The sequence below is a fragment of the Podarcis tiliguerta genome, assembly GCF_965153285.1.
Source record: "Podarcis tiliguerta genome assembly, chromosome: 3".
NCBI lineage: Eukaryota > Metazoa > Chordata > Lepidosauria > Squamata > Lacertidae > Podarcis > Podarcis tiliguerta.
Window position 1 is genome coordinate 36,200,316 of NC_139536.1, and position 22,239 is coordinate 36,222,554.

Sequence of the window (22,239 nt, forward strand, 5' to 3'; positions counted from 1 at the left end):
TGATGTCATGTATGATTTCAGGTGTCTGGGGCAGGCAAAGCTGTGATTGCAAAGGAAGAATGGAAAGCATTTAATTATGGTCCCAATTATTTTTAGGCAAGCGGAGTTTATATTCAATGTCTCTTAAATTTGGCACCAAATGCACAGCCTGCTGGGATCAGCTCCTTGCAGGGAAGCTAATTGCTTTTGACAGAGATGTTCTCAAGTCGCAGAGCAACTTGAGTTGTTAAAGTCACCCATGACGTGATAATTACCGTATTTTTCGCTCTATAAGGTGCACTTTTCCCCTCCTAAAAAGTAAGGGGAAATGTGTGTGCATCTTATGGAGCGATTGCAGGCTGCGCAGCTATCCCAGAAGCCAGAACAGCTAGAGGGAGTGCTGCGCAGCGAAAGCAGCAATCCGTCTGGGTGTTCTGGCTTCTGGGATTCAGAATATTTTTTTTCTTGTTTTCCTCCTCCAAAAACTAGGCGTGCCTTATGGTCTGGTGCGTCTTATAGAGTGAAGAATATGGTAAGCCCACTGACCAAATCCTACAGCCCAACCCTGTGGGCAATAGGATTTGGTCAATGACACATATTAATAGTAATAGCAGCATCTAGTATAAGAAAAACAAGGATACTGTTGCGAATTGCAAGCTTCTAATAGAGCAGAATGATTAATTTGTAAAACAAGATAGCAGAGAGATGTATACAATATAGTGGATTAAAATAGGAGGTGTAATAGAGTTGAGAGTTGTTGCCCAAAAACTGATGGAAAATAGTATATAACACAAAATAAACTTCCCTTTTCAGTCTCACTTTATTCTGTGCTGATGTTTATAGGCTGCTAAATCTTTCCTAAGCTGCCTTGCTGATGTTGTAGCAGGAATGACTACTATGGTTCAGGTTTAAATTTAGCCTATGCAATAGGAATACAAATTACTTTTTTATGACTTTAGGTGTGTTAAATGTCTGCATTTAATGTTCCATCATGTCTGAAGGAAGACTACTTCATTTTGTTGCGATTGTGAATTTTGCCATTAAAAAGATCTCAGAGTATTTTTAGCACGCAATTATATTTCAGTTTTGAGATGTACCTGTCATGCAAATATGTGTAAGAACTGTAGTCTTGGTTACATTAAAAGCTAATACTTTGTTATATTGCCACTAAAGGTGTAATTTATTGAATATTTGGCTTTATGTTGTGTAGTGGAGTTCATGTGACCTTAACATAGTCAGTCACTAGGATACATAAGGTGTACTGTATAAAGATGGTGCATTGATAATCTCAGTGTTTCAATTAATTAATTTACTGTTCAAAGGTCTTACTCCTATTATATTGAGGTGTCCATGGACGAGCTAGACTGGATCCGTGTAATCGACCACTCCAGATATCTCTGTCGATCTTGGCAGAAGCTGTATTTTCCTGCCCGTGTCTGCAGGTTAGTGCACAATTTGATCACATCTATGTAGTTTGGTATTATTGCCTGTATCTCAGTTGTTCCGATTTGGTTGCTTAGAGCTACATGTCAAAATTCCAGTGGTTGAGATAGCTGTGTGATAATGAGAGGCAAACTGTAGGCTTGAAAAACTGTTAATCCTCTCCCCTTTTATATGCAATCCTTTTTCTGCTGGTTGTTTATCTACCTGGCCATCTTCAAGTCCTAATCATGATAGCTTTTTGTGTATATTGTAGGCATTGTAGAGAACAACTTGGCTTTGTAAGTATTTTATAACCCCAATCAAATATGAATGTTGTCCCTAAGTTTTGGAAAAGTGATGCTGAAAAACCAAGAAGTAAAAATTTAGATTTTTTTCTTGAATGCTCACCAGTAAAATGCAGTTTACCATTATAGGTGATATATGTTAGTAATACTTTGAATAGACAAGCTCTGAGTTTGACTCCCATTGATAATAAAATTGCTTAGCATGTAGTTATCTAACTTATAAACCTGTTTTAAGCACTTCTTGTTAAAAATAAAAATTTTTTAAAGGTAGGCCCTTCCGGAGAATCAAGTACAATTTTGGACTGCATCACTTTGTTTCACCTGTAGAAGGTACTCTTTTTATTATTCAGGCAGCTACAATTTAGCATCGTAATATTAAATGAAAATGTCATTTTCCCCTTCAGTAAATTTCTGCAGTATTACAGAGATTGCAGTTGAGGCAGTGATAGTATGTGAGATGATCTCTGATTTGAAAAGCATTACTTTGTTTTCCCTCCCATTCCCTGGCCACTTTTTTTTTGGGGGGGGGGATATCTTTTCCCCCTTTGGTATATATAAGATCCTACACAGATTCACATAGTATTTTTTACATCTTGTTCTAATTCAGATTGTGTGTGTGTGTGTAGGAATAACAAGCTTGTCCCAAGTATCAAGAAATAAAAGCTCCAGGGGGTAAAACTACGAGAGATTCAGAAAGTAGCATGAATCACTTCAGGGATTGCAGTTCTCGGCTCTTTCCTTTGAAGTCCTCATGGGGTTAAGGATAGCAATTCAAAGAAGCAGTAGCCTTAAAAACATAATACAAAGTTTAGTTTTTAAAAAGGAAAAGGTAAGTATCTTGTAAGAAACCAAGGATGAGTAATGCTTACATTTCTTTTCTCATGAACTTAAATTTGAATTACATTCCAACGCAACAAGTTGTTCATCCAGCGAGGGACAGCTTTTGGGAGTGCAGTAGTTCAGGGGCAGTTGGAGATACAAAGGAATAGAGTTGCATCTCTTCTGCTGAGGTTTTTGAGGAGAAATCCACCCAATATTTATTTTGTTGTCCAGACCTTTTTCTTTATCCTTACAATACAGACCATACAGTTTTGAATGTCTTTGCATTGCTTTTCTTCGGGAATGGGACCAAAGAGATGGAAGGGCATGTCCCTGACACAGTTTAATTTTAGTGCTGAATGCAAGCCATGCTTGCTACAGGGATTGGCTCCACTCTGGAACCCTGGTCTACTCTGGAGCATCCAGCACAGTTCCCCATGGAGCACAAATGCACACATTTAAGCTCTTTCTGCTTGCATATTAGGGACTTGCATCTTTGCCGTAGCTGCTGCAATTGAAGTTTATCTTAAAGAAGATAACTTGGGCCAATACTTTGTGTCATCAACTCTGCAAAGGGATGCTTTGGACTGAATAAAGGAGGGCATGAACACAAGGGTATCAGTTTGCTATTTAAGAAGTGAAACAAGTATTCTGTACTTGATGACAGTGAAAGATAGGAGTAGTTCCAGGTGTTGTTGGACTCCAGTTTGCATCTGCCCCAGTCATGGTGTCAAATGACCAGGGATAATGGAAGGCCCATGCGGAACTTGTCTGAGGCCCAGGGCGGCCATATTGTCAGAATAAAGTTATAAACTCAAACAAAAATGCAGCTGGTCCCTGGTGGGGCCTGCCGGCCAGTTTAGCCCTCCAAGACCTGACTGTCCCTGACTCTGCACAGGCCTGCCTGGAGGGCATCATGTTGGCTACCACTGATGATGGGAAAGTATTATTAGATCTGCTATGCTGGAAAAGCATGATTGTTAAAAGCATTAATAAAAATTAATCACCTACAAAATTATTTACTACCCTAATAAGAGGTGAGGAGCATGGAGATGTGTGCTGCTAGCCACTTAGCAGGTTACTAAAATATTGCATTCTACCAAGTGGCCAAAAATGATGCAGTCAGCATGGAATTCCAAGATGCCAGTAGCTACCAGACAAAGAGTTAAATACAAGGCTGCATTAAAATGCTGGTAAAATATGGTGGCATGTTGCATTATTGTTGTATGCAAATATCATCTATGGAAATTGAGAGGCAAGTTGAGCTCAGCTAGGAAAGTGTACAGATTCCTTTAATTTGATGTTGTTTGGGGGGGGCATATGTTCCTGATGATGCATTGAGTTTTCCTGGTTATAGACTCTTGTTTTGTGCTCCCTGTTTTATTTCTCCCAATTTCTTGGTTCAGGCTTCACAAAACAATACCAACTTCTTATGAACATTATCACAAAGTCATACTGAAAGAGCTTGTTCCACACAGTCTGCAAACTATTCTAGTTTATTAATATTTAAATGTATGCCAGAAATTTCGCAGTAAACACAGACTGATTTAGTTGGCCTAATCAGTCATTCGTTGCATTACTTGCAATATATTGTAGCCATTATTACAGCCTGAAATTGGTTTTGAATAGCATTTTGAAAAATCCAAATTAGTTTCTGAACTGTTGATTCTATTATTGTATTCTGTGCCTAGTGCATTTCAACGGAGTCTTGGAGTAGGGTAAACTGCTTGCTTATATATGTGTTGGTAACCTGTTAGTTGTCAATGGGTTGGTTCCAGAGCTGCTTTCTGCTCATGGAAGGAACTGTGGGGGGATGGAGCGGGGTAGGTAAGTCAGCTTCTGCCAGCCTCTGCTTTTCTCTGGATCCAACCTAGGGATGCCATTTAAAGCAGATTTGATTATTTTGTCTGTCAGTATTTTGTATTAGTTGTTGATCTACTACATATTTAACTTGGGCTTGTATTAAACTGGGGAATGGGGTGATAACAATATTTAATACTTTTCTTCCTTAGAGTATACAATCTCTTTGTAGCTTATTCCATTTTCATGTTTTGTATCTGCGCAAAAGCTTCAGCTATTTTAAACTTTCAAGCTCACTTACTGACTGGGTTATGGTCTTGCATGGTAAACCTGCAAGACAAAAATAAAACTGAAGACTCTTTGTTGTATTTACTCTTTGTTGTATTTCCTGGTCCTGCTCTGTCATTTACTCCATGTGAAAGGACACCAGTTTATTATTATTATTTAAATCATATTTTAGCTTCCCACATAAATGCTATAAAAACACTAAATAATAATTGTTGTAAGTAATTTAAAATTATCTTTGTTTTAATTTGGAAGTCACTTGGGGGTGCTTTCGGGGATGAAGGACAAGGTAATAAAATAATAATAAAACAACTATAATAATACTTCTATAAGTAGAATATGATAATGCTGGTTTTTTCCAAGTCTTTCCACAGCTATGAAAGCTAGCAAATATCATAGTTGCAGGAGGTTTGTTTTAAACGAAATGCACAAATTTTCCATTAAGCTGATGCGAGAAGGATAAAACTGTCACACTGGCATGCTAATGAATTGAAGAGTCTCATATATTAGATTGAGATGTAACCTTGTGTTTATAATCCTTCTCTAAAAGTGCCTTACTGTTTTGATTAAATGCTAAAATTCTTCAGAAGAGCATCCTTGTCTTTTCTGATAGCTCTGCGACAAAGAGCTATTCAGATAATCAATAGCTCAGACAAGACAAACATGCATTCAAAGTAAAATAGTTATGAGCAGCACTGAAAGTGTACAATAGTTGGCTTTTACTGGTAGTTCAACACTGGAGCATAAAATAATCTACTGGGCTCTCCAACTCATACTGGTAGTTCAACACTGGAGCATAAAATAATCTACTGGGCTCTCCAACTCATGTTTCTTATTATGCAAAGTGCACAAAACAGTTAATTATAAAATACTGGTGATCAACTTGACAGAAATCTTTCTCTCTGGGCACCCTCCTCCTTCAGCGAATATGTGGTTGAGCCAGCTAATTTAGAAAATAGACAAAAGTCCCCAGTGGTCCTACCATTTTGGTGTCATTTATCTTGCATCGTTCTGTATAAATTTCCAAACCTAGTTGTTAAATTCCGATAGTAAGTATTAATTTGGTTGGTAATTATCTTCTCAAAGTGACAGAAATAGGAAACATATGCAAGTGTAAGACACATTGTCAGTTTCTTCTATAATCCAGTGTATTAGGTTTGATTATGCAAGTGACGAATGTGCCTCTTAAATCGTAAATCATCTAGCTCCCTATACACTCTTACTGATTTATTTCTTACTGTGTTTTAATGTTGCTTCATCTATCCCACAAGATGGCAAGAAATTTAGTTAGGATTTAGATTTTCCTTAATGTGCTTCGTGTTCTGGGCAGATGGCAAATTGGCATATAGCCACGTGGTGTCACTAAAGCATAACTTTCTTAAACTGGTGATTTCCTTGGCTGTTTTCCAGAGTAAATCTTAGAAATTGGTGACTTATTGGGAGTGTGTTAAATCTGCATCCTTCTTAAAATCGCATTCTCTTATTTTTCTATCCTTGTAACGTATTGTGTTTTGGCCTCTCTGTTTATGAAATGAGATGGCAATCAATTGAGGTTGAGGAATGAAGGAATAAATGAGAAAGCAAGAGACACCCTTCACCTATTTTAGTTCACATGAGCTTCTAGTAATTTTAGGGTTTTGCGAAAAGTCTGTGTAGACAGGAAAGATGGCTATGCAAATGGACCCAGACTATAGTTTCAAAAACATAGGCATCTGGGTAAAAATGTGGAATTATGCATCAATTATGCATCTTTGTATTTTATATCTTGTATTTTATAAAAGATGCATTGGCATATGGCCAAGCTAAGGCCTTGGCTAAGAAGTGTGTTCCCTGATCACAGATCTTTTATGTCCACTCTTTTGTGTGTTTGATCATGATTTGTAGCTATAATCTGAACTAACGATTTTGTTTCACACTTGCTGATATAAAAAGAAGAGTTTTCCATAGGCTCTGATCGTAATCAATAAAGCTGACACCAAGAACTCCTCCCAGCTCAAAGGGCTGCTTTTTTCTTATCCACTCTCATAAGAGAGCAAAGACTCTTAGAATGGGGATTGACACACAGTTAGCTTGACAGAGAAGCAAAGTCTGTTTTGTGTATTGATCCCCAGACACTGGGCAATGCGCCAGACTGTTTACCAGCTGAAAATTAATCTTCCACCATGAAAATGGAGGTCCTGCTCTACAGCAACCCATGGCATTGTTGTGAAAATATTTGACTGATATTGAACTGTTTAGTCCTGTAAACCTAGGAAAGGTGAAAATCCATTGATCCAGTTTGGTGGGCCCCTTGTGCTGAGATTCTAAGTGGTGTGCTTTCTCTCTGTTATTATAAACTGCAGGCTCTTAATTTTGGAAACTATTAACTGTTAGAATTTCGAAACACAGATTAGTTGGTGTAATGTATGGATTCATAAGCAAATTTAAAATCTGGTTTTAGAACAAATTTTAATTGGACTGATATCCTTTGTTCATGCAAGACGTCTTTGTTGCATGCTGTTCACTTACTCTTTAGGATTCAGACAGTGTGGCTGTGTGTCCTTCTGAACTTAACACACTCATGACATTATGCGACTGTTGACCAATAATGGCAGCAGTTTAATAGATTGTTTTTATTGTGGAGGGTTATTACCTATTTTTTGCAAACGCTGCATGCAGATAGATTCTATTTATTTATATATTTAAATGTTTAAATAAATGTCTATGCTGCCCTTCATTCAAAGATCACAAGGCGGTTTGCAATATAAAAAATACAAAAATGCATAATGTAGTAACAAACAAACAAAAACAATACCCACCTTGCTGCTTAAAAGGCCATAGGTTGTTTAATTAGCCAAAGGCCTGTTTTTCTTGACACCTAAAGATATGTCATGAAGGCACCAAGCGAGTCTCCCTGGGGAGAGCAGGCCACAAGTGGGGAGCCACTGCAGAAAAGGCCCATGTTGCTGTCCTCTGGACCTCTCGTGGAAGAGACCCACAAAGAAGGGCCTTAGATGATGATTGCAGGGTCTGGGTTGGTTTATATGGGGCGAGGTAGTCCTTGGAGTATTGAACTTTTGCAATGTGTGCAGCTATGACTCCTTTAATCTCTTGCCCGCAGGTAGTATCCTGCTTCTGTATATCTAGAAACTTGCATTTCTCCACCTCCTTTGGGAAAGCTGTTTCGCCCCACAAAATGAAATAATGTTGGTAGTTGGTGCTGGGATCTTACTATAAAGGGTAGCAAATTTCTGATGTCTCGTCACTTTGGCTCCGCCTAGCAATGACACATGAGAGCACCTTCTCTGCAGTGTCCTGTTGCTGAACAGTGCTCATCCTTCTGAGGTGCATCTTGCACTGACAGGATATGCTTTTTCATCAGCGGGCCTTTGTGGGAGGGTGAAGTGATGGTAGTCACCTCCTTCTGCAGTACAGTGGTACCTCGGGATGCAAACGGGATCCGTTCCAGAGCCCTGTTCGCATCCTGAATAGAACGTAAGATGCGACTGCGCGTGACGTCATTTTGACCGTCTGCGCATGCGCAAGCAGTGAAACCCGGAAGTAACGCACTCCGTTACTTCCGGGTTGCTGCGGAGCGCAACCCGAAAATACTTATCCTGAAGCATATTTATCCCGAGGTATGACTGCACAGTGGTACCTCTGGTTATGAACTTAATTCGTTTTGGAGGTCCATTCTTAACCTGAAACCGTTCTTAACTTGAGGTACCACTTTAGCTAATGGTACCTGCCGTGCGATTTCTGTTCTCATCCTGAGGTAAAGTTCTTAACCTGAGGTACTGCTTCCCGGTTAGCAGAGTCTGTAACCCAAAGTGTTTGTAACCCGAGGTACCACTATACTGTCTAATTGTTGCTTTAACAGTGGTTTTATTATTTGCCTATACATTTCTCATGTTGTATAGTATTTTAAGTTGTTACGTTAATGCACTGTATGGTGAATGGCAGGCTATAAATGCAGTAAATACACTTATCTGAGTTCCTGCATTTGACAAAGTAGTTGCCACCTCCAGATGATTACTAAATGCATACTCTAGACATACCCCAGAGTTTCAACATGGAGCTTATTTCATTGCAGCGTTAACTCATTGTTTATTACAGTCTTCATTTCTGTTGTGAGGTCTTTTAGAGGTAACAACTAGTTTTACAGCTATTTCACTCTTGGCAACAAATGTAATGTTGCTCGAAACTATCAGGTTGTAGCGACTTTGAGGACTAATTACCAAACTGCTTGAAGAATTCACACATTGCGAATATTAATAATTCTGCAGTATGTCATAGGTTTGCAAGTTGGTTATACACCCCACAAGGTTATAAAAGTGATTGCTAAAAGACTGTCATTGCTTGAGGTTCCCCCCTGCCCAAAGGCGCTGCACGTGTTCTCTCAGTAATATTTTTGCAGCCAGGATTAGCTGTTCAAATCTGTCTAATTTTACCCCCTATAGTATCTTTTTTGTTCTGGATTTATCCAGAACTTTTTGGTTTATTTCAGTTTGTTGATCAGTGACTGCCATCTGTTGAATTAATCTAATGTCACTGCATAAAGTATCCATGTATGCCCATATTTCTAAGCAGATGATTGTAGTTTGTTGATATATTTCTGAAACAAACTGTACCCCACTTAAATTCACACTTGAAGTGCAAAACAGATAATGATACCATTTCTTGGTGCTTATGCATATTCATACTTCCAGCACAAAATAAAAAGAATATTGATGTATATTTTTTCAGTTTTAGGAGCCAAGATTTTTCGAGCCAGCTGTCAACTGCCATTGGACTTGCTTTTATCGCTGGTATGATTGAGTTGCAGTTAGTCACATAGCACCAGGAATAAATCTGGCCTTTTATGTTTGAGCTCATTTCTCTCGGGGTGTTTCAGTGTAAATTCTGCTTATCAACATAGCTTTTGATTTGACTCATACATCCCAAATATTTGGGGGTCGGTTGCATCATGATATCCTAGGAGCATACTCTTTGGAAAACAAAACTCATTAAGTCTCACACTGCTTCCAGCTACAATAATGAATGTGAATGAGAATCTGATAATGATCTTCCTAACGCAGTTGTGGTTTTGATTGATTGTATATAACCTTATGTGTGGACATGATTCCTGATTCACACTATGCACACATTATGGTTTTTAGAAATTGACACAGAATACTTTCAATTACTGAATTAGTGCAGGACTTAAAAAAAATACTGATCTACTACAGGGTTAGAATCATAGAATCATAGAATCATAGAGTTGGAAGAGACCACAAGGGCCATCGAGTCCAACCCCCTGCCATAAATCCAGAACAAAAAAGATACTATAGGGGGTAAAATTAGACAGATTTGAACAGCTAATCCTGGCTGCAAAAATATTACTGAGAGAACACGTGCAGCGCCTTTGGGCAGGGGGGAACCTCAAGCAATGACAGTCTTTTAGCAACCCCCTGTTGTAGAACCTGTGGCCCTCTAGATGTTGCTGAGCTCCAGCTCCCATCCCCACTGGCCATGCTGGCTAAGGCTAATGGGAGTTTATTAGCATCCACATATTCCAGATTCCTGGCTAAAAAAACCCACAGATTCTTAAATTGGTAGGTAATAGGGTATTGTGGTTTGTTTGAAATTTGGAGGCAAAAACTTCTGATCTCCTCTGCTTGGTCTGCAAAAGCTCACCACAAGTCACTCACATAGCAGGAAAGCATGATATCCTGTTAAGTGTGAATTGGACTCGCTTCTCCTTCTTTTGCCTCCTTTTTAGTACATTCTAGTTTTTATGTCTGTACTGACTATGGCTCATTAATTAAAGAGATACTTTGGCTATTGTGATTCTGGGCTGACCATTTGACATACCTTGGAGTCCTGGGGGTTATTGGTTTGCTACTGGTTTTATTATTATTTATTATGTATTTTGTGTTCTCATTTTGTATTTTTTGTTGTTAACTGCTTTGTGATCTTCGGATGAAGAGCAGTATACAGAGTTAATAAACAAACAATTTTTAAAAGCAGTTTCACACTTAAATCTTTAAGGAGTTGTCAGGTTAATGCCATTTGACCTTATAACTTGTTTTTCATTACCTCTTAAAGTTTATCCTTGTCACATCTTATAATCTATATAACTTTCAGGTGCCTTCTCTGGAGCAATAGTTCAGATGTGGGCATTCAGTATTTTATACATTGCTATAAATATTTCATTTATATTTAACTCCAAATGTTCATTTTTTAAAAAAAGAAGCACTGAGCATAGGACTTCATTCTGATTAAACTTTTATAGGGTTGCATCTGTACCTCTCTTCTCTGACATCTAAAGGTCCTAACTTGTCCTTGGTTGGTTTATTCCTCCTGATGTATTTGAAGACTTAATCTATTTTTTTGAAATTAAATGTAGCCACATCCTAAGCATTACACAGTATTAAATCTAAGGGCTGCCTCTCCTTTTCCGGCTCCCATGATGCAAATGTAAAGTTTGATGAGAGGCAGAGCAGATACCTCACTTGGCTTAAACATTCACCTGCATGTATTGTCATTCCTTTATAATCTGTGTTCGTGATTATATTTCCTATTATTGATGATTAAAGTCTGGGTACAACTAAAACAAATAGATACTGTCTTCTAACTCTTTCTAAAACTTAACAGAAAGTTTGAAGATAAATGTGCTTCAGACCTGATTAGGAAACCTTGGCAGAATAGATTCTAGTAGAATGAGGGACTGGAAGAAATTATTACAGATGATTTCAATTTCTAGTAAATTACAAAGCATACATAACCACCTGAAAAGAGAGCGAGCTCCTTAGCTGTATTTCATCCTGCTTCCACAGATAAGTGTGTAAATGAAAGGAAAATGAATTGTTTCAGCATAGCAAATCTATACTATTTTTGTGGAGTGAAAATGAATGAAATTGAAATAATTCACTCTTGCTTGAAACGAAAAACTATAAAAGTATTTTATCCGTTACTGGGGATCGACATACTGTAGATAAATAAAAAAAGAATGTTAGTTCTGTCCTTGGCTACTGTTGATATATTAAATGCTAAGTTGAGGTTAAAAATTGGATTGTATATAAAAAAAAAAAACCTTATGTAATTTACACAGAAATGTGTAGAATTAATCATTTGCACAGAGAGTCTGTTCATTCTTTACAATATTTTTTAGACTGGCATTGTACATTCCTATTATTTGAAGTACCAAACACCTTATGAGGGCACGTTTATGTGACATTGTATGTTTACTACAAAGAAAGCCTCTATTTGTGTGGAAGTAGGTGAAAACCCAGGTCTTCTTGGTAGAAGACACTCTTTAGAGATCAGGAAAGCAAATGGCAACCACTTGACTTGTCCATATGAATGGTCCTCAGTGAAGTATGTTTCAAGCAGCAATCTAGACCAGTGTTTCCCAACCTTGGGTCTCCAGCTGTTTTTGGATGACAATTCCCATCATTCTTGACCACTGGTCTTGCTAGCTGGGGATGATAGGAGTTGTAGTCCAAAAACAGCTGGAAACCCAAGGTTGGGAAATACTGATCTAGACCATTGTGTGTGGATTGGGCCTCTTATGCTAGAGTAAATTTCGAGCCAAGATCATTCTGTTACATAATTCTTATATAGTTTGTCTAGTGTGGAAAGCGGCCATAGTGATCCATGATCACCAATGTGACGCTTTATAGCACAAAAGGCCACTGCAGTATTAGGGTGAGTTATCAGAAATTTTGTAACCCAAGCCTTTGAAGTGATATTCTGTTTGTCCTTAGAGTTAATTCAGAGTCCTTTTTGGGGGGGGGGATGGGGGTTATTTTCAGAAGCATGTTAGACAATAGATCTATGAGGAACCACAAGGGGCTGCAAATGGAATAGCATATGTTTAACCAACAGGGAAGTTGATAAAGCTTTGAAGGTGAGCAGGATCACTGTTTCAGTTCTGGGAGCAAAAGGTTTTATACTTACTAAGCCTGACGTGTGTGTAACAAGTTAAGCCTTTCAAAGGAAAAATACCATATTGCTCGACAGCCATAAAGGAAAAATTCGCTCATGGCTTACACAGGTACCAAGGCCAGTGAGTTGTGCCTTTTGAAATAGTTAGAATTGCAAGGATAATGATCACTTTATTATTTGTGCTAAGACACCCTCCCCTACTGCTGTCTTTGCTCTTCTTTAATTCAGGTTAGGTCAGTGGAGTGGGTCAGCTACACAAGATTGACTGAACTTTGGTCTCATTGCAGTCAGTGTGAGAAGTTAGTCATGACTTACATGTCATTTTATTTTGATGTGAGCTAGGTGCAGTTAGCTTGGCCCGGATTCAGATGTGCTCTGTACTAAAAAAAACACTGTCCAGATTTCTAGCCACGCTTTTTGTGAGTATTGTATATTTCTTATTTTATTATGTTTTAACCACACTTGAAAGCCATCTTGGGAGAGACTTGCTGTGCAATGTGATGTATAAATCTCTAAAAAGAAACAAATGTAAGTGAATGAAATGCATGTTCTCCACCTGTTTATCCTTAACTCTACCTTTCTTCCATCCTTGTCATTTTTGTACAATTTGAAATTTCAGTTGTAGGCAACTTGAGGCAGGAATGTTTGTTTAATAAATGTCTATCCTGCTCCCCCAAAACCATTCCAACACAGCTCACAGAAATTAAAGCAGAAAAATCTGGGTATAATTCCAAATTTTAATTCAGAAAGAGCAGCAATATAAACAGTGGGTTGGATCTAAAGGTTTCATTCATCTGTCAATGGAAGGGAACTTTTGGATTCAAGCCAATGTACTGAAATAAACTGCCTTGTAAATAAGGACATTCTTCTTTCTTATAAGTGTGGGCTAAATTGAATTCCCATGAGCCTGGGAAAAGAAATGAATGTTGCATGATGACTATCCATATTCCAAGACTTATTGGGCTCTGAGATGGGTAAGAATCAACAACAACGCCTACCACAATTAAAGAATCATCCCAGCTAATAAAGGAACAGAAATCCCTTGGGGGAGAAAAACAGCATTTAAAGCTCTTTGTTTCCTTTATATTATGTTTCCAGGGAAATTGGTAATGTATTTTGTGTGGGCGGCACAGTTTTTTGTAACAATAGAGGCCCTCCAGGTGTTGCTGGACTATAACCTCCCATCATCCCCAGCATGACCAGTGGTCAGGAATGAGGAAAGTTGTAGTCCAGCAACATCTGGATGGACACAGGTTAGCTACAACTACTTTACGTCTTCGTGGTTACATGTATTTCCTTTAGAAATTCTATAGTATTCCAAACAGCTCCCTAGCCGTTCCCTTTCTTATTCTTAATTGTTTTTAGTACATTTTTAACTTCCCAGCCTTCTGTTTTGACACCGTTTGCCACACATTCTGAAAAACCTCAGAAAGCATGTTCAAAATATAACATGAAAATTGAGCATATTTGTAAAGTCAAACTGTATACATTCATCCCTCATGTTGCATCCGCTTCAGGTTACGTGTTTTCGTATTGCGTCCCACAGCAACCCAAAAGTACTGGAACGGGTTACTTCCAGGTTTCGCCGCATGCGCAGAAGTGCTAAATTGCACTGTGTGTGTGTATACAGATGTGGCGCTTTGGCTTTCATCAGTTATGTGTTATGGACAGGCTTCCGGAACAGATCCCGTCCATAACACGAGGTTCCACGGTATATTACTGTTCAGTCTTTATCACCTCAAGATGTATAGATTGCGTAACATAGACCCTTACTAGCTGTATTTCAAACAGCTTCACACTATTATAAATTTTCCCAAGACACACTGTTGTTTTCGTTGCAACAGCTGAATGCAGCTATCTCACTAGAAGATATTCACATTTATTTTATTAATTGTTAAATATTTGAAATAATTATAAACCTGTTTTCACTGCACTCTGATCACTGTAACACAAATATCAGTGGCAAAAGAGTTCCTCAGATGAGGATATCACAGTTTGTGGTATCACATTCCCCCTGTTTCTCTTCTGAAGTAAGTAATCAACCAGAGGAACAAATCTTTCTTAGTGCCAAAGCAGGCTGGAATCTGTAACTGAAATGGATCAAGATAATCAGCTTTATCCAAGTAAATCTGAAGTTGCAAGGCCACAACTCCCAAGTACCTTGGCTAAGAAAGAATGTTGACAATTGGGCAGTAGTTGTTCAACAAAACCTCATAGTCCGGGAAGGGTCTTTAAGGAGGGGGCATGTGGCAACCTCTTTCAAGGCATCTGGAGCCACCCTATCCCACAGTGAGGCATTGTTCAATCCTTGGGACTCAAGCAGTTCGTTCTGGCTCGTTCTAATAAGCCACAATGGGACAAGGATGGAGAGAACATGTAGTTGGCTGCACTCCTTGAAGCATCTTGACCATACAGTCATATCTTGGAAGTCGCACAGAATCCATTCCGAAAGTCCGTTCAACTTCCAAAACGTTCAGAAACCAAAGGTTGGCTTCTGATTGGCTGCAGGAAGCTCTTGCAGCCATTCGGAAGCCCCATTGGATGTTCAGCTTCCAAAAGAACGTTTGAAAACCGGAACACTCACTTCCGGGTTTTGATTGTTTGGGAGCCGATTTGTTCGGGAGCCAAGGCACTTGAGATCCAAGGTACGACTGTATTGTGAAGACTGTAGCTTTGAGCACGGACTGCAGTTCAGTAGTAGAATCATAGACTTGTAGAGTTGGAAGCGTCCCAATGGTCATCTAGTCCAACCTCCTGCAATGCAGGAATGTTTTGCCCAGCATGAGGCTGGAGCCCATGTTTTGCATGCAAAAGGTTCCAAAGTGAATTGATGGTATCTCCAGGTAGAGAAGAAGAAGACTCCTGTCTGACATCCTGGAGAGCTGCTGCCAGTCAATGTACTGAGCCAGATAGGCAAATGGTGTCACTTAAGTACAGTGGTGCCCCGCAAGACGAATGCCTCGCAAGATGGAAAACCCGCTAGACGAAAGGGTTTTCCGTTTTGGAGGTGCTTCGCAGGACGAATTTGCTATGGGCTTGCTTCGCAAGACGAAAATGTCTTGCTATTCCTGGGGTTTTTTTCCACTCCCCACCCCCTTTTTCTAAAGCACTAAGCTGCTAATAGCCTTTTAGCAGCTAATCCGCTAATCCCTTAAGCCTTTAATAGCCGCTAATAGCGCTAATCCACTAATGGGCTTGCTTCGCAAGACGAAAAAACCGCTAGACGAAGAGACTCACGGAACGGATTCTTTTCGTCTTGCGAGGCACCACAGTATAAGGTACCTTCCTGTGTTCATATGCCTGTATTAAGTTAAATTTCACTGGCCTCTCCTTTTTTTCAGATCATCAATGCTTATCTTTTTAAACAGTCTTGTGACCTTTTTATTTTGAAGCATTTCATACTTCATGTTTCTGTATAATTGTCATGATAGATCAGAATGTTGTATATATTCATACTGCACCATGTTCCCTGAAATGGTCCTTTTCCAGGATGAAAATGCAGTGCTCATTAAATCACTTCCTTAATAGTAGGTGGGAGGAATTGCTATTGATCTAATAGATTTAATAGTTCATATACAAAGTCTGTGGCATAGAAGTAATGTTCTGCAGCTGAATAGCTGCAGATTAATCCTTTAGACAGATTTCTAGAAGCATCGCTAAAACTGGAAAATTACTTTCTTTGCCTCTTAAAGGCATAACTGGGCTAAATGTATTTTGAGAATATTTTTGTTCATGCTGTATTTGTGAGCTAAATCCATGATGGCACAAACAGATTAGAACTAGATGTAGAACTGATATAAAATACCTAATGATCCATGGTAGATTCTGCCTAGAAACCTGTATGCTTCTGCTTTCTAATGTATAGAAATGGCTGCATCACTAAAGGGTATATAGAGGTCAACAGAGGAACAGATAACCACAGCATGTTATTGTGTATGAAGCTTTGTGATGGTTTGGTAAGGTCAAAATGGAAAGTAAGCTACTCTATTTTAGTTCTTTTCTTTCATTTTCATGGCATTTTTGAAATAACTCTGAGTTTCTTTTTGCTTAATTCCACACATGCAATTTCCTCATTGTTAAAATCCATGCTTTCCGCAGGCAAAGGCAGCTGTGTATTCTGACGGTCTCAAAATAATTGACTAGAAATCTGTATACAATTCTGAAAGGTGATAAGAAACTAGAAACTAAGAGCAATTGAGTTCTTGTGTGCTTCTTGCAGTTAACTGGACTTGTCCTTGGTGGTGAAATAGTTTCATTAAGTTGGTTGGTGATTTATTTATTTAAAATAATTTATACCCACCTCTTTCGTCCTCACTAAGGAGGGCAAAGCGGTGTACACTAAAAACATTAAAACAATATAAACGAGCAATAGCAAATAATTTTTTGTTACCCCCCCCAATCTAATAAACATTTCAGAACAGAATAGTTCATAAATCATGATGATGTGAAAGAACCCTACTGTTCAAGTTATAATGTATTTGGAAATGGCCTAGGTTGGTTAGTTGGCAATTTGGCAGTGATTGCACAAATCTCTCCTCGTCTGGACAACTCCACAGGATGCAGCAAGAAAAGTTGGTTGTTGCGGCAAAGAAAGCTGCTTGTCAGCAGCTTGCTCTGATTAGGACTGGAGGTGAACTGAGGCACTTTGAGCCTTTGTCTCTAGTCCATTTGTCTACTCCTCCCCCCATGCAGATTCTTAAAGGATCAGTCTTCTGGTCTGAAGGTGGGCACTTCACTTTTGTCCCATGTTGCTCCTCCCGGTGCAGCCCATGTGTCATTTACATGGTGAAGTAGTATGGGAGGCATACCAATTACCGTATTTTTCTCTCTATAAGACGCACCAGACCACAAGACGCACCTAGTTTTTGGAGGAGGAAGACAAGAAAAAAAATATTCTGAATCTCAGAAGCCAGAACAGCAAGAGGGATCGCTGCGCATTGAAAGCAGCAATCCCTCTTGCTGTTCTGGCTTCTGTGATAGCTACGCAGCCTGCATTCGCTCCATAAAACGCACACACATTTCCCCTTACTTTTTAGAAGGAAAAAAGTGAGTCTTATAGAGCAAAAAATACGGTAGTTGCCTGGCTCTGGTTTTGTAAAACCTGATGCTGTAGGATCCAGTTCAATTGTCTCCTACAGCCATCCTCAGGTTCAGTAGGTTTCTGACCACAAGCATCAGCCTCAGAGCCAGGAACCAGGAACTCTTGTGTAAAACACAAATATCAAGATGAGGAGAGAAGAAAAAATGGGCATGAGAAAATGGCACATTTGTTTCCTGTTTTTAACTCACAACAAACCAAGTCTAAGAACTGGGGGTGGTATCTAATTCTATTCAGAGTACAGTTGAAATTAAGGAGCCTAAATTAGCCGTTCATTGGGTCTTCGTTGAGTATGACAAGCATTGATTGGATACCACACATTGTTGGCAACAGCTTAATGTCCCTAATTTCCCAATTTTGATATGTGGGATATTCAGTATCATTTGGGTCAAATAATGCTGATACTTTTCTTTCTGTAATGATGGTTCTTGTCTAATGTGTGGTTGGATCAAACATCTTAGCATTCAACTTTAAAATGAACAAGGCTATGTAACTGCTTGTACAGATAGGTTACACCTGAGATCATTAATTACCTAACTATGCTAGCTGAAAGAATTAGTGAAGAAGATTGTAAAGCTCTTTGGTACACTGAATGTGGAAATTCTCACCACATTGGATTGCCAAACCATATAAACAGGCAAAGTACGTGTTTCAACTAGTTATTTCAGTTGGCTTACCAGTGGAATTCAAGGACGGTTCTGGTTCAGTAACATGGAAAATGGAAGGTATAAATCCTAGTAGGGAAAATGGTTGTATGTGTTGAAGTTTTCAAATGCAGAGCCATTTGTTCTGTAGGGAACATAGCTTTTGTAAGCATTTACAATGCATTTTGTAATGATAATGTCAAACAAATTTACTAATACTATGATCCATAAAAATAGTGAGGTTTACTGAATTTGAAATGTTACCAGATACAATGAAAGCATGTTTCAATGGGAGAATTAATATTCAGCTCAAGAAACGGAAGCATGGTAATAGTACAAGGGGAGGAGTGAGAAATTAAATAGTATCTTTTTAAGTCTGCCTTATTGCTCCTTGCATTGCTCCTGCGGGATTTTTCTACTGTGTGCAAGAAAATCAGCAAGCACTTCTTGAAAAACCCAGATGAAATTACTGCCATAAATTTTGAATTTCCCCCCCTCATGGTGTAAAAACTTTAATTTAGATGGGGAGGGTTTATTACCACTGTTTTCTTGGCATGGATAAATTCAATTAATTTCAGATGACAAGCTCCAGGGTTCTCTGGCTCTCTTTTCCTCCCCGCCCTTTCTCAATATGTTGAAAGTACAATTTGTTATTGGTTTGCCTTTGGCTCTGGAGACCTCATTAAAGGCTAAGGAAAGGGTTTCTATCTCTCTCTTTGACACCTTTCTCTTTTTTGGCTGAACCTCGACTATTTGCATTATCACATGGAATGGAGTATAGGAGGCTTGAGGATAAAAGCTCCTGTATTTATATTGCACATTGATCATGAATTGTTGTGGCATATTAATTGCTCTTCTTTTTATGCTTTGCTGCTGTGCTATTAAAGTTGGCATCAGAGGAGAGTGGTGTTTTTTATGATTCATGGGGCTCGTTCAAACACTCAGAAAACCTCAGTGTGGAATGTCCTTGCAGCCACAAGGAAGAAGTAACATCTGACTTAGCATGACCATACTAACAGGAACTACCACCAATCAAAGTCTGTAGAGGATTTAAAAAAGTGGTATTTGAACCTGAGTCTAAATTAAAGAATCCACTGTATTCCACGTGTGTTGCATGCTGCATTGTAATAATCATAATTTAAAAGCAAATATAACATTGCTGAGATAAATATCTATCAACCAGAGTTCTGCCATAGAAAATACTCTTCAAATATTTAGGGGAAGTAGTGTGATACATGCTAAGACTGCCATGCTTCAGCTGTGCCAGCAGAGCACTTAGAAGATTAGACTAAAACTCATTAAATATATTTTAGCTCAGTATTTTTAGGGTTGCCATCTTTCAAAAAAGTAAAAACCAGGACACCAGTTGTTGAGCTTTTTCCGTTGGCTTGTCTAAGATCCTGGACAAAAATTGTCCCCTGATGTCATTTCCGCCCTGCAGTGTCCGGGGAAATCCGGATGTATGGCAGCCCTATTTACTAAGTATCTAAGTAGATTAATTATTGTAAAGGAGAGATGGAAAGACCTAAATGTGATTATGTCTATCAAATTTGGATCAGGGTTCCTTCCCCTGGCTTAAAAACTGAGAGCTAGCCTTCAGAATTGGCACTCACTTGGTTTACTTCCTCCTTTCCCTTGCTTTCTCAAGCCATGATGTAGCACACACATGAAGTGTGATTAATGCTAACCACATTCTCTTGAAGTCAGATTTAGTAATACCATTTCAAAGCCTGATTTTAAATTCTGGTAGTAGTAGTAATTATGGTTAGCCTTAACCAAGTTCTGTACTGGTGCACCTACTATGGTTAATGCAAATAAGGGAAGGTGTTTGTGCAAGAGAAGGGATTGAGTTCATGCTGACAAGGTTGGTCCTAATTTGCAAACCATAGTTGTATCTGTACCTGACCTGCGTGACCTGAAACTGTGATTTCAAAACAGAGACTTGAACTTGAAGGTGGGCTTGCAAACTGAAAAATAAGTTCAAGTTTGTGTCTGTGGTTGGTTTGTTCCTTTGTGTGTGGCAGAGGCTAAGCTTGTGAATAGAGATTCCATTCAAGATATGGAGAAAAGTGACAGAATATTGAGTTGAGACAAAAATATTGACCTATTTGTAGAATGTGAAATACATCTTGATGTTGATATTGCTCTCGGAAATATATTTTGGTTTTTTGTTTTAAAAAAGAACCCATTTCAGGGTAACAAATCTACAGAAATCATTTATTTATTTCATAGGCTAATATAACAATGCTAAATTATTTCTACAGTGTACAAGCCAAATAGGTTTTTAACTTCAAAGGTATTGTCAATGTTTTAAACACATTTGGCCACTAGAGGGTGCTGTGTCTCTTCAAACCTTTTCTGATTCAGAAGTAAAAGCTCCGTTCTGTGTTCCCAGTAAGCAGATAAAAGATGTATATTATATAATGCCAGATCAGTCTATGCTTAACACGCAGTCTTTAAATGTGGACACTTGTTTGAATGACAGTAATGACTTTATAGTACATTAGTTAAAAGTTTAATATAGAGTAATTTATGATAACATTTATAATCCATTATTTAACTAGACAAAAATAATTTACTGTTAACATTGTTTTAGTATTAATTACAGTAATATGGCTAATTCAACTGAAAACTTTCAACTGATTTCTTTTTTGTGCCATAATCAGACTTATGACAAAATGAGCATAAATTCTGAAAGCAGTCAATGCTTTGAAGTTGTTCTTTTAAGATGACACTGCCATTCGCTCTTGACCATTGCCTATTGGAATTCATTTTCTTTTTTGTAAGCTGATGTCTCCCATTTTAGCTTTTAATCTTCTTTTCTTGTTAAGTGAGGATTTGTGGATGCAAAAAAATGTATGCGTTGGTGGATAAGCTGATATTGCCAAACCGGCAGAATAAAGTTTTGATTTATCCAGTGCTGGGAATCCCCCATCATGTGAATGCTCAGCATTAGAGCCTGATAGTCCATGTTGTAGCTGTCATATAATAATAAAGCTATCTAAATGGAGCTATGATAGTTTTCAAAAAGTTGAGCTTTTCTAAATCATAGTCAGCATAAATCAGGGGTAATTAACCTTTGACTCTCCAGATATTACTGGACTGTAACTTCCATCATCCCTGGCAATGCTGACTGGAGCTGATTGAGATCCACAGGTTAGCTACTCCTCATGTAATGGGACTTTATAGTGTGGCATAAAGAAGAGCCCTTGCCCCAAGGAACATTTCTCCAAAATTTGTCCAGGGACTGGGGCAATAGAGGGAGCGATGGATGAGTGTAAGATGTGCAGGGCTGATAGCAGGTTTGATAGGGTCATGGACTTCTTGAAGCCACCCCTCCAACCTTACTGGAGTAGAGAGAGGTGGCAGCATTTAATGCATCACATATCCAGGCACCCAGTACTTCCTGAGCCCAGTGATGTGCTCTAAAGAGAAGTGCTGAGTGAGGCAGCTGCCAACATCTTCCTTACCTCCAGTGCCTCTGGGTCCTACCCTGATATGTACAGCATGGTCAAGATGCAAGGAAGGTGATGTCATTCGAATTAGGCTAGTGGTGATCAGATGCTTCACCAGGTGCTGCTCTTTGCAGCGCTGGATCATTACCAAAGAAAGAAGACATTGTCATCCACAGTGGGCCAGGGATTTACCCAACATGCTCAAGCTGAGCCTGAACTATGTATGTGTATACACACGCACACACACACCACAATATATATCTCTCTCAGCTTTGTGTTTGGGGTGCAGTAGTAAAGGTTGGGCCAACATCGGCAGAATGCCCATTTAAGCTCATAACTTCAGTTCAAGTTTAGCACAATGTACTTGCAAGAGTCCCTACTTAACATTTTCTGATTCAGAGAGAAGCACCTGCATAATTTATGTTTTGAAAGTGTCATAAATATATCTATGAAGAGCCTTTAACCAATATGAACATTTGAGCTTTTAATGGGCTTGTTTTGCATTGTTAGTAAAATTGTGACCT

The 22,239-nt window shown here is 38.7% G+C and overlaps 1 protein-coding gene across 4 annotated transcripts in view; it reads left to right on the forward strand.

The window, feature by feature from the left end:
• BTBD9 (BTB domain containing 9) overlaps positions 1 to 22,239 on the forward strand; it is a 144,573-nt gene that overhangs the window by 14,972 nt on the left and 107,362 nt on the right. For all 4 annotated transcript variants that reach the window (XM_083434499.1, XM_083434497.1, XM_083434500.1 and 1 more), the window contains exon 6: positions 1,302 to 1,421. In XM_083434499.1, the coding sequence (XP_083290625.1) occupies positions 1,302 to 1,421 (120 nt within the window). The remainder of the gene's footprint in view (positions 1 to 1,301; positions 1,422 to 22,239) is intronic.